Genomic DNA, 12,048 nt, shown 5'->3' with positions numbered 1-12,048 from the left:
GTAATACCATTGCATAGGTTACAGGACCAGAAGAAGAAAAGGAAAGGAAAGGCTACACTACACAGGCTTGTTCCTTTCCACCGCCCCCCTCTCCTTCCCTCCCTCCATACCCCCTCCCCTCTCCCTCTCTGTCTGTGTCTTTTTCCCAAATTTCATGCTCTCTCCACCGTGATAGACTGAAACTTTGAACCAAAATCAGTAAATCCTGTCTATGTAAAGAATAAAAGCATAACATCCTACTGTCTTCTCTGTTTTTATGATTAAAAAATTAAGTGAGGTTAAATAATTAATGTATTTCTGAACTAATAGGACAGTTTCTCTCATGTTGTCACTATGCACTGTGTACACAGATTGAGATGCCACATTCTATTCATAGATAAATGCAATTACCATGCATCAATTAAAGCAACATTTGAAACATTTTCACTTTCAGAATAGTAATTGGCAGGAGTGTAAACTTACTGTCAAATTCTTCCACAGCAGTTTTGAGCTATTTTCTAGGAACTTTATTTTTCAGGAGCTTAACTAACCATTTCAGCCCATCATCGCAGAATTAAATGACAACACAATCAAAATAGCTAACCTAGAACTGTACAGACTTTCTACCTGAATTATAGGGTTCTTATTAGGGGAAGTGGAAAAAATGGGACCTGTCTCCTATGTTTGAGGGGCCCCTAGTAAGCTAATATTAATTACTCTAAGCATTTATAAATATATGGTGTTCAAATGTTATGGAAGTTTGAATCACAGCCTCATATACTTTGAGGATGGAACACTTTGATAGTATTCAAAGGATTAGGAGGTGTAGCTTTCTTGGAATATGTGTGGCTTTGTTGAGGAAGTGTGTCACTTGTCACTGGGGTGGGCTTTGAGGTTTCAAAGGCCTTTATCCACAGTGCTCTGCACCTCTCGTCCCATCCCCCACTCCTGCCTGTGGATCTCACAGCTACTACTCCTGTGCCTGTCTGTATGGCACTATCATGATAATGTCCCTGTCATGGTAATGGGCTCATCCTCTGACACTGTAAGTAATCCCCAAATAAATGTTTTCTTTCATAGTATCTTGATCATGGTGTGTCTTCACAACACTAGAACAGTAACTAAGACAAGTGTTTTATAAAAGTTATTACATATTTTATCTCATTTGAACCTTATCCCAAAACATAGGCAAGGCTTATATTTTTATCTTCAATTGGAAGATGAGTTCAGAGGCACTGATCCCGGGTTCTGCAGCTGGTAAATGATTTCGCTTCAGAATCCTGGGCTCTGCTACCCAAAATGAGCACTATTTATGCTCACAGAATAGTTCTGTAGTTTGAGGGAGTATCTAATAAATATTAATAGATGACTTCAGTAATTGAGAACAACTTTTATGACTAGTTTTATGTTTTAATCAGAGTTCAATCAAAATTTTGGCTTAGCCTCAAAATATTGTATAAAGATTCATGCTTATAGCATCTTACCTATAACCCTTAAGCCTCTGTAAATATTTTGCTGATTGGCCACTAGCATTGGAGCGGCTAAATACATCCTTATGCAAAAATGCCACTCCGGTCCATTCTTCAATGTCCCATTAAATAGAAACATAACGTAGATTTAAGTAAGACCTTAGGAATGATATTAGATCACTTAGCTCTACCATTTCCAATATCAACAACGTAAATGAAGGTGGGTGACTCCATGCAGGACTCTGTCTCCCCCTTTCTCCCCACCCTCTTGCTATAGCACTGTGGCAATGCAGCAGGATTTCTTTATCATCTGCACCAGGAGGTCTCCATCAGATCCCTTCCCAATACTTCCTGCCATGTAACAGCAGACGTGAGCTGCAGGATTAATTTCTTAGAGGCTAAATGTGCTTAATATCAACAGACTGAAACGGACCCACAGCTAAATACCTACCACAGCGCAGATAATTCAGGGTCTAAATATACATTCAGCTCATGAATAAAACATTCCAGAAATATCTTTTGTCTTGATTTGATTCCGTTAGAGTCAACTTCAGAAGGAATATGTGAAAACTATGGAACATTTACTAACTCTGGACCATGGAGTTTGAACAACGAAGATCAATCCTTTCACTATGTATAAGTCATAAAGTGGTGCTCACAAATTAAAACATGGCATACTCTGGGGTTTCTCGTATTTTTCTCTAGCCAGTATTGATAACCTACATTTATCTGTAGAGTCATGGATTGTCACATTAGTTGGTGTTTATAATGAGTTTTGTTCATAAGATTTATTTCCAGAATTTGCCTCAGACCAGACTGAAACTGATGTAAACTTCCTATCAGACTCCCAGGATTTCCACTTCAGATAGTTTTAAACTTTCTGAACCTAGTTGCCCAAAGTCTAGGGATTTATCTTATATTGTTTACTGTCAAAACCAGCCCCCTCCCCCAAGTTCCCTTGAGTGTAGGTTCCCCCCACACACAAAAAATGAGGCTATAAATGCCTATAGACTGCACAGGTCCTAACATTTGTTAGCTGCAATCGACTGTTTTATAACTGGGGATCCTGGGGACAGGGCATTGTGGTTAACAAATGCTTTCTCTTCCATCATAATGAGCTCCTAGGGGATCCAAAGACTCACTTTTGGCACGTGTGGGTTAAATTCCACAGCTCTGTGAATAGCTTCTACTGCATTCATCTCTGCTGTGCTCAGCCCCCGCCGAGATGCAGCCTCCGGAGAGAATCTGAAAAGCAGAAAGACAAACATCATGCAGTTGAGACCACTGCTTGGGCAGCTACCCAGGGAGCAAGTATACATGAAGGGCCCTTAAAAACACAGTGAGCCATTGGCACAAGCTCTCCAAACTTCCTCAACAGGGGACCTTTGGGTTAGCCCTTCCACCAAGGCGAACAAAAACCCCAGCAGAAGCAGAAAGCGAGGAGCTTACATTGAATGGCGGCAGGAATTAGATTCATCTGTCAACTCACTGTCTAAATAGCTAATCTAGATTTTCTGCAAGGTTCCTGCTTAGGTGGGAGCAAAGGGAGGACTGAAAAGGGCAGACAGTGTAGGAAAAAGAGAATCCTAGGTTACAGAAGAACACACTTGGTTCAAAACAGAACTGGGGAGAATTTTCAGGGAGGCTCCCAACCCAATGTCAGTGCTGCCATGGGGGCCAAGTGGCCGCAGCGTTGGCAGCAGGCAAGCCTGTGTGGGCTGTACCGCAGGGGAGTGTGCATGCCCCAACTGTGGGCAAGACACCTGCCCAAGGGAATGAAAAAAAGACCAGACCATGCAATCTCTTTCTCACCTCACACCCAGGGCTAACTCCAGAGCTGTGCTTGGCAGGCAGACACCACAGGGGAAGCTGTGGCAACCCTGGCCCTGCCCTCCCAAGCTGGAGTCGCTGTGTAGGGAGAAAAGATGTTGCAGTAGGTACTGGCGATCTACAGGATAAAAAAGAATGAAAGAAAATTACTCCAGTTTTGAAGTGCACACACACTTAACAGCAAACCTGTCTGACACTGCAGAGGCTGCTACCTGCTCTCTGCCTTTGGATGCTGCAAAGGGGATGGACTGTTTCAGGGAAATGTAATTATGAACTCAAAAACAATTCATCTGTTCTCTTTAACCTGCCCGGTCATCCCTTGGATATTTGTGGAATGTCTATGTGCCATAGTCACCTGCCTGAATAAAATGGGCAAATGTCCAATTGAGCTGGCATCTCAAAGTAAACAGACCAGGAGTGAGGCAAAGAATAGGAGAGGACCATCCCCACTGCACTGAAAGGCCCAGTAACAGACAGCAAAACGAAAGGGCACACACACACACACACACACACACACACACACACACACACACACATACACAGGGACAGAAATTTTTTTGTAAATCCCAAGCAGTCTTTTTGGTTTTACTGTCTAACAAAAAAAAAAAAAAAAAAAAAAAAGTAAAAAGTAAGGGGAAGAAGTCAACCCAGAGGAATACAACGCAATATAAATCCATGTTAGGAACCCACATACCCTTACAATAAGTGGGGACAGACACTTCCTCCTTCTACTAGAGAAATAAAAGATCAGCAGCTTTGGGGAAATGCATGCTTTTAAGCAGGGTCAAAAGGACCCCAGGAAGCCTCTGGAGAACACCCTCAGAGTCACAGCAGGTCTCTGTACACCTGGCCAGCACTGGGAGCACACAGGTGACTGCTCACTTACTTGTCGGAGACAGCTCTGGCTTTGAGCAGGGCCGCGGTGTAGCATATTGTTGCTGACTTTGGTAAGCTTATATCTGTCAGAGAGAGAAAGTAAGAACCTTGTAAATCTGCAGTCAAAGGAATGATGCTCTAAAAAAAGAAAAAGAAAAGAAAAAGACTAAGTCTTATAAGTCTAAGACACTGTTATTTTGTCAGTAAGTCATGTTTAAAATTGCCCAATCTTCAGAAATCATCTTCTATTTTAAAATATACATTTTATACCTTGAATGTAAATGAAGCACACACACACACACACACACACACACACACACACACACACACACACACACAAATTTAGTTGTTTCAGGAACACCTGTGATATAGATGTAAATGAGACCTTTTTGTTAGTTATAAAATTTATTCAGGAATTACATGAAATATTAATGACAGCAGAAATTAATCTGAATTGAAAATACCCACAAAACTAAATGAAGTACTCTTTAATAGGTTAACACGTTTCCTTCATATTAAAATTCAAAACTTTAGACGCAGTCCTTTTCATAACTGAAAGTCAAGGTCACAGAGACAGAAGCAGGGTCTGTGATGAACGTAGCTGTAAGGGGACCATGAAGGAATCATTTTGAAAAGTGTGCAAGTTTTCTCATTCGAATTCATGATCAGTCTCCTTTTATACTAAAGCTTAACTTGTCACCCACAAAGGTAAGTTTTTAAAGTTTCTAGAAAATTTCATGTGGAAGGGTGGAGCAGTTGGGAGATGCAGATAGTTTACACACAAACACTGGAATGGAACACATCTAAATGCCAGTGTGCTGAAGGGTGTGGTCCCTGCAGGAAGTACATTATTTAAATTGGAAGTCCATTCTTTTCAAAATAGAGCAGTTGATATATTTTTTAACATTTGTTACCCAAAATTTCACTCTGACATGGAAACAATTTCTTTATAAAAAGTAACCTTTATTTGGAAGGGACACTTTGGAGGTCAGTGGACATGCAGGCGGCCATCTGCTCTCATTGAACCCTGTAGGTTCTGGGAATCAAACTCCAGTAGCCTAGCTTGGCAACAAGTATCCTTGCCCACTGAACCATGTTGCCAGTCCCAAAAATATTTTTTTAAATTCAAAATAAACTAGGACCGGAGAGAAATCTTGGTCACTAAAGGCAATTACAACTATGCTTTCTCCTACATGCCTCAAAATTCACCCTTAATGTCTAGAATGGCCTATAAATCTCTTCATGAGACTGTTTGCAACTTTTGAAGGGACAAGCCTACAGAAACCTATAAAGGAATCTCATAAGTGGCCAGTGGCAGCAGCAGAAAGTCATTCCTTGAAAGAAAAAGTTTCTGCTTCCCGTCATGATGATAATGGACTGAGCTTCGCAAAGTATAAGTGACCCCCAATTAAATGTTTGCCTTTGTATGAGTTGCCGTGGTCAAGGTGTCTCTTCACAACAATGGAAACCCCAACTAAGACATCCTGAGAAGGTTTGTACAATATTTTAAAGGTTGACAACAGTGATACAGGGAGAATTCTGTAGTTCAAACTGTGTGAAGCAGGTTCATCAGCAAATACACTGGTGGAGCCAGACACAGCCATTCCCACCCATATTAACCAATCCTCCATGAGGCTCTGAAAAACCCCAGGGGCTTTCACTAGCCTTATACCACCCACCCCAGGTCAAGGCTAGCCCCAAGTTCTATTCACCCACAGTTCTCAGAAGAATCAGGAACATTCTGAAAAACCACAGAATGTACTGACCGACAGTCACCCGACCCTCTGGAAAGTCCTAGTCTATACATTTAAAGTCAATATGCTTAGCCAGTAAGTTTGAATTATAACCATGTTGATGTAACCTGTACCCCTAATAAGTATAAAACCAGCTTGTAATAGCCATTCAGGGTCACCTTCTAGTCTTTCTCTGAGGGACTAATTGAGGGTAGATCCCAACGCACTAGAAAATAAACCTCTTGCTTTTGTATCGATCTGTTTCTTGGTGTCTCACTTGGGGGCATCTCAAAGTAAGTCACTGACTGAGGGTCCATGTCTTACTGCTCCACGCACATGCCCCTGTTCAACAAGATGGTCCCACCTGGTTCCACCATCTAGCTTATCAGAATAAGATTCTTGTACATTACAGCCTTGCTTGGATGAACTGGCTTCTGCTGTAGGATAAACAGATCTGACCTTTTTAAGATCTTTGCTAGGATCAATAACAACACAGAAAGAAACAGGGTACTTTGTAGCTTAGATTTCAGAAACTATATTCAAGCAAAATTTCATCACCATCACTAATATCACACTACCAATACTATACAGACAATTGTTCGTTTGTTTCAGATAGGGTCTCATGTATCCCAGACTGGCCTCACAATCATTAAATAGTTGAGGATGACCTTGAAATATTGACCCAATGTTATTACTAATTTTAGAAGTATTTAACATGCAAAGATATGAAGAGTAGAAAATATATAAACCTCCACAGGGTTTGACTACCACTGCAGATGATATGCTGAATCTCACTGCTTTTCTCCCTTTCTATAGTTTGTTACATAAAAAACAAAACCTTAAAGGTTGACAGCACTAATAGAGGGCGGATTCTGTAGTTCCAAATGTGTTCTAAACAGTTAGCCTGCACATCTAGCAGATGACGGTACTCAAACTCCCAGTGAAAGCTGGAATGTTCCTTTTGCATTGTGCCTGCTGCAGGATATCACCTCATTAACATATTTTCACTAAAATATCCAGATAATAAGCAGAAGCTGATATTTTGAGCTTATTTTAAGAAACTATTAGCACTAAATTGAGTTTATTACAGGTCTCTTGCATTCCATCTCTACCACTCTGATTCCTGGCCCTTTTAAAGCTCAGACTTGGTGACTGAGGCCTATTAGGCTTTTAAAAGTGATTTTTGCTAACTTTAGGAGTATGGGAAAATGTGAAAACATTACAAGAGTTTTTAGTTCCCCCAAACAGTCATATTTCATATAACCATAGTACCAAGAACAAAAAATCAAGAAACCGAAGCTGACATTGTTACAATGGTTTGAATAAGCTTTGGCTTTGCCCATCTCACCATTTTACGTATTTAAGTATGCACTTGTCCTGTTCAGATTCATGTACCACCACCACCACACAAAGATAAAGAACTGCTCCATGGCACAGAGAATCCCCTCACTGGCCCTTTATGCTTGTTCCCACTCTGTCCTTCCTGCACATGGTGGCTACAAATCTGTTTCCTGGACTTAGGCTTGCCCCTGTGATTTCATGCTTTGTCACTATGGAAGAGGATAAAATGACAAGATAAACAGATTATCAGATTTGTCACAGAAAATGTTAACATCAGAAGCTGTGAGCAGAGAGTAACTAGTTATCTGCTTGCTCATACTGCCAGGAACTTTCATTCTTGAAAGAGACTAAAACATAAGTGTACACAGAATATTTAGTTTGTTTTGTGATGACAGACTAACTCTACACTGGCTTTCTGCCTTTAACAAGAGACATTAGCAATAATTACTATAAAATACTCTTAGGAATTAGAATTTGGGTTGAGGTATAATTCAGTGATAGATCATACAGTTAGCATACACAAGGCCTTAGGCCCAATCTAAACACACACACACACACACACACACACACACACACACACGCACACACACGGGTGTGTAATATTATAATTAAAACTGAGATGAAGACACTCCTCAAATTTCTATTGACCTTCGATCACTTGCAACAATCTTCACTTTCTCTCTAAAAACCTAAAATCCACTAGTTTTGCCTTCTATGACAAGACAGGATCAAATTATTTCCCAAGTCAGTCCTGCAAACATAAAAGTAGTTATAATGTCTCTTTCACACCAGTTTCCCAGGGTGAAAGTCTCTAGTGTCTGAAATGACAGATCCTGCAAAGCTTTGCACCTCGCTGTGTTCCTGAGCAATGTGGTTTAAAGTGAGACTTGGCGACCACAGCAAGCCTCACGGTTCCCACCCTGCCCAGGTGGAGCTCTTGAGACATGTACTGTTCAAGAAGCCACCACCACTAGCATCCCGCTGGACAGCAGCCCGGCCGACCCCGAGCACCTGAGGTCTCATTTGTTCCTATAATGGTGTGCTCAACCAAACAAATCCCCAGGAAGTCTTCAAATTGATTTTCTTCCCTCTTCCACAAAGGCCATGAAAACATTCTGAAAGTTTGAAAACATCCAGGCAGGATTTCACATGTGACTCCTTTCTATTCTCGATCTTACTAATTCTGTGGCATTGATTTTCCTGCTTTTCCCATGACAGTCCAGCTTCTTAGTCATCTTTCTGATTCAATCTGCCACCTATAACTTTATCCATCTGTGCATTACATAAGTACACCTTTCTCTCCACATCACTACCTCCATCAAAGTTACTGCAAACAGGCATTGAGTGCTTGCTAAGGAGAAGGCCCTGGTATTACTTCATCCTCAAAGTAACACTATTTATTAGAAGTCATTTTTAAAATGGAATAAAGAAATAATGCCAATATCACAGCTGGAATAAATACAAATCATCTTATATGATCTGCAACTCTATCATCTTGTCTCTAGTTTGAAAATATTGACAGAGGAGTATAGGATGCATGCATCTTTGGAGGCTAAAGTAGAAAGATTGTGAGTTTCAGGTCATCCTGGCTACACAGAAAAATTGTGTCAAAAAATCAACAACAACAACAACAATTGACAGTGACAACACCAAGAAAGAAATCTAGGACAATACTTCTGAAGATCATCATTTGCAACTGGCTACAGTGAATATATATATATATATATATATATATATATATATATATATATATATATATATATACACACACACACACACACACACACACACACACTCACACACTCACACACACACTCACACTCACAAAATGTTGCTCTATGTTAACTATAGTAACAACTTTTAAAACATTAGCAAATGTTTTGTTTCAAGATATAATCAGGTCTATGGCATCCCTCCAACTGAGAAACATGAAAGAAACTGGCCACTTAAACTAATAAGATAAACATTTAAAAGTTATTGTATATACTATAAATATTTTCTCAGCCACTATCTCATGTGTGTTTATTTGCTACAAATTCTCCAGTGTACACATCCTGAAATTTCAGTCACCTCTGTCTCTGCTAAATAGACATATGCTCATAAAACACGTAATTATGATTTCTAGAATTTTGCTGGGATTTATTTATTTGCTGTACTTCTTAGAAAAGGACCCAAAAGTATTATAGGACATAGAAAACAGAACAAGCAGTTGTGATATTTTTTAAACCAACATTTAGTGTAATGCTTTCTTTTCCAAACAGTAGTGACGTGAAATAGAGGCAAACCATAGGTAAGTCTAGCATGCCTATGGATGTTCTGACCAAGTGTTTCTTTTTCAAATTTAAAATAAAATGGAGATCCAGACAGGCAGAGTGGCACACACAACATTGTGAGAAGCAGAGACAGAGGACCTCAAGGTCAAGACAAGTCTGAACTACACAGAGAAGAGAGGAGAGGGGGCAGAAAGGCAGCTAGGCAACCTGGCTTAGAGAAACTCTGGAGTTACCAATGAAATATTGGTAAAATTAGGATTGCACCACATGTCTTTGTCACCATTCCCAAACTACCAGGTGTGATATCAAATTTTATTTCCCCTCATATCATCTAATATTTTATTCATTGTTTTGCATAGACCATAACTTTACACATTCAGATACCCAGATGTTTTCTGCCGTTAGATCGACTACCATAAACACTAGCACACTGATACATGCCCTGCTTGTAGGTACAAAGTTATTTGCCATCTGATATTTTCATTCTTTTCTCTTTTTGTGTATGTGTATATGTAGTATGTGTGTGCATGTACCATGGGCATCCACTGGGGCCAAAAGAAAGGCACAGTAAGTACTGTTTTATCAATGTACCTACTTCCTTTGAGATGGGGTGTCTTACTAGATCTGGAGCTTTAGGGGCCACCACATGCCACTGGCCCTTCTGTCTAGCCCCCCACATCACTGTCTGCCTTTGCACACAGGTGCCAGAATCCAAACACAAGCTCTTATGTTCTAAAGATAAGGACTCACAACCCTGCCATTCTCATCTTTCCATATGCTTTAATCATTTATACTTCGCATTGCCATTGGGAGTAACCTTAATTTCATCAGACTCACCCATTCTTTTCTAAACTATTTTCCTGTAAAATTATGTTTTGTGTCCCTACCCTAAACCCATCAACATCAGGCCAGTTATGTTCAATGACTCTCCATCTGTGAGTCCACATTTATCTTCCCCTGAATTAAAAAAGAAGCCTGTGGCTTTAACTTTTTCCTATTGTTTCCTTTAAATTCAAGGGACATTTATATGTATAATGCTTCTTTCCTTAACTCATGATTAAGCATCTTCATTAAAGAATTGACCTTCTGATGAAATCGAATATCATCCTGTGTTTTGACTACTGTAGCAGTAGGCACCAGTGCATCTGGTGGTTTGATTAGCAAACAGAACTCACAGAACTAACCATGCACTTCCAGTATGGGCTTCACTGTCACGAGTTCAGCCTTTGGGGTGTTTTACCTGTTCTCTGACCCTGTGTTTATCCTTATGTTGTCATATGACCAGGCAAAACCAGATCTGTGTTGATGGCCTGTGTGACCAAGCAGCCTCTCTGTGTCTTAGGTACACTCCCTGATGGAGAATCTAGGGTTGCAACTGTCTTTATAGACAGTTTGATATGGTTGGGAGACCACCAGAGAACAAATGTCCAGTAGCTTACACTAGAAAGATTTGCTCACCTGGAAGACATTAGAGAGTATCTACATTGGAGCTGACAATTGTCTACACAAGAAACACAAATCCGACTTCCCAGAGACTTCAACTGATGTTTATAAAGTCCTCCAAATGCCCCTGAGGATCAAATGGTATTCAACTGTGGTATCAGAAAATCACTTCTTCTTGTTAGACAATTTTACTCTCAGGTCTGAAAGCGTTAGAAAAATGTTCATTTCCTGTCTTAGTTTGGGTTTTATTTCTGTAAAGAGACACCATAACTATAGCAACTCTTATAAAGGAAAGTATTAATTGGGGCTAGTTTATAATTTCAGAGGTTTAGTCCATTATCATCATGGCAGAACATAGTGATGTTCAGGCAGACATGATGCTGAAGAAGGAGTTCAGTGTTCTACATCTTGACCCACAGGCAATATAACTAGACTGTGTGCCATGCAGGGTGTAGCTTGAGCATAGGAGATCTCCAAGCCCACCCCCACAGTGACACACTTCCTCCAACAAAGTCACACCTTTGAATGGTGCCACACCCTATGAGCCAATCATTGAAACACAAGAATCTATAGGAGTCATTCCCACTTGACCAACCTCAAGTCAAGCAGCAGCAAGTGTGCGCCCATTATTCTCCTCTTTACACAGTGAGGGCAGAGGGCACTTTTCCTTTGAGATTGCCTCCACATCTTTCAGAGGCCATTTGAACAAAACCCCAGCCTGACTCACAGCTTTTCAGGTCTATTTCCTATGCATTTCACTGCATGTCTCTTCTGCCATTTGCTGTGCCCCTTGTACCCCTCTGCAACATGAAAAACTGGAAATTCTCATACAAGGCATACTGGCCATGCCCCCCAGCTTTCATGTTCCATACGTTCTGAAATGTCAATACAAGCACATTCACTGTGCACATCAGTTCAGATACCACCTCCTCCAAGAATGATCTCCTCACTTCTCCTTGCTGGATGAAGTAGCGGATCCATCTTAGGTTAAAAGCTACTATCATTATTATATTATTATACAGTCATTATTTCTTCCAGTGTTTCTTCCCAGATTTATTGCAATTGGTGTTCTATAGAAAGTAAATGCTGTGTATCTTGGGCTCT

At 40.3% G+C, this 12,048-nt stretch overlaps 1 protein-coding gene across 4 annotated transcripts in view; it reads right to left on the bottom strand.

Moving 5' to 3' along the window:
* ST7 (suppression of tumorigenicity 7) overlaps positions 1 to 12,048 on the bottom strand; it is a 225,687-nt gene that overhangs the window by 34,700 nt on the left and 178,939 nt on the right. For all 4 annotated transcript variants that reach the window (XM_080936053.1, XM_080936054.1, XM_080936055.1 and 1 more), the window contains 2 exons: positions 4,165 to 4,237; positions 2,591 to 2,693 (listed from right to left, as the gene is read on the bottom strand). In XM_080936053.1, coding sequence (XP_080792179.1) covers positions 2,591 to 2,693; positions 4,165 to 4,237 — 176 coding nt within the window. The remainder of the gene's footprint in view (positions 1 to 2,590; positions 2,694 to 4,164; positions 4,238 to 12,048) is intronic.

The sequence above is a fragment of the Micromys minutus genome (assembly GCF_963924665.1).
Source record: "Micromys minutus genome assembly, chromosome: 23".
In the NCBI taxonomy this organism is placed as follows: domain Eukaryota; kingdom Metazoa; phylum Chordata; class Mammalia; order Rodentia; family Muridae; genus Micromys; species Micromys minutus.
The sequence above is the reverse complement of the archived record's forward strand: the minus strand, read 5'-3'. Positions and strand labels throughout refer to the sequence as shown.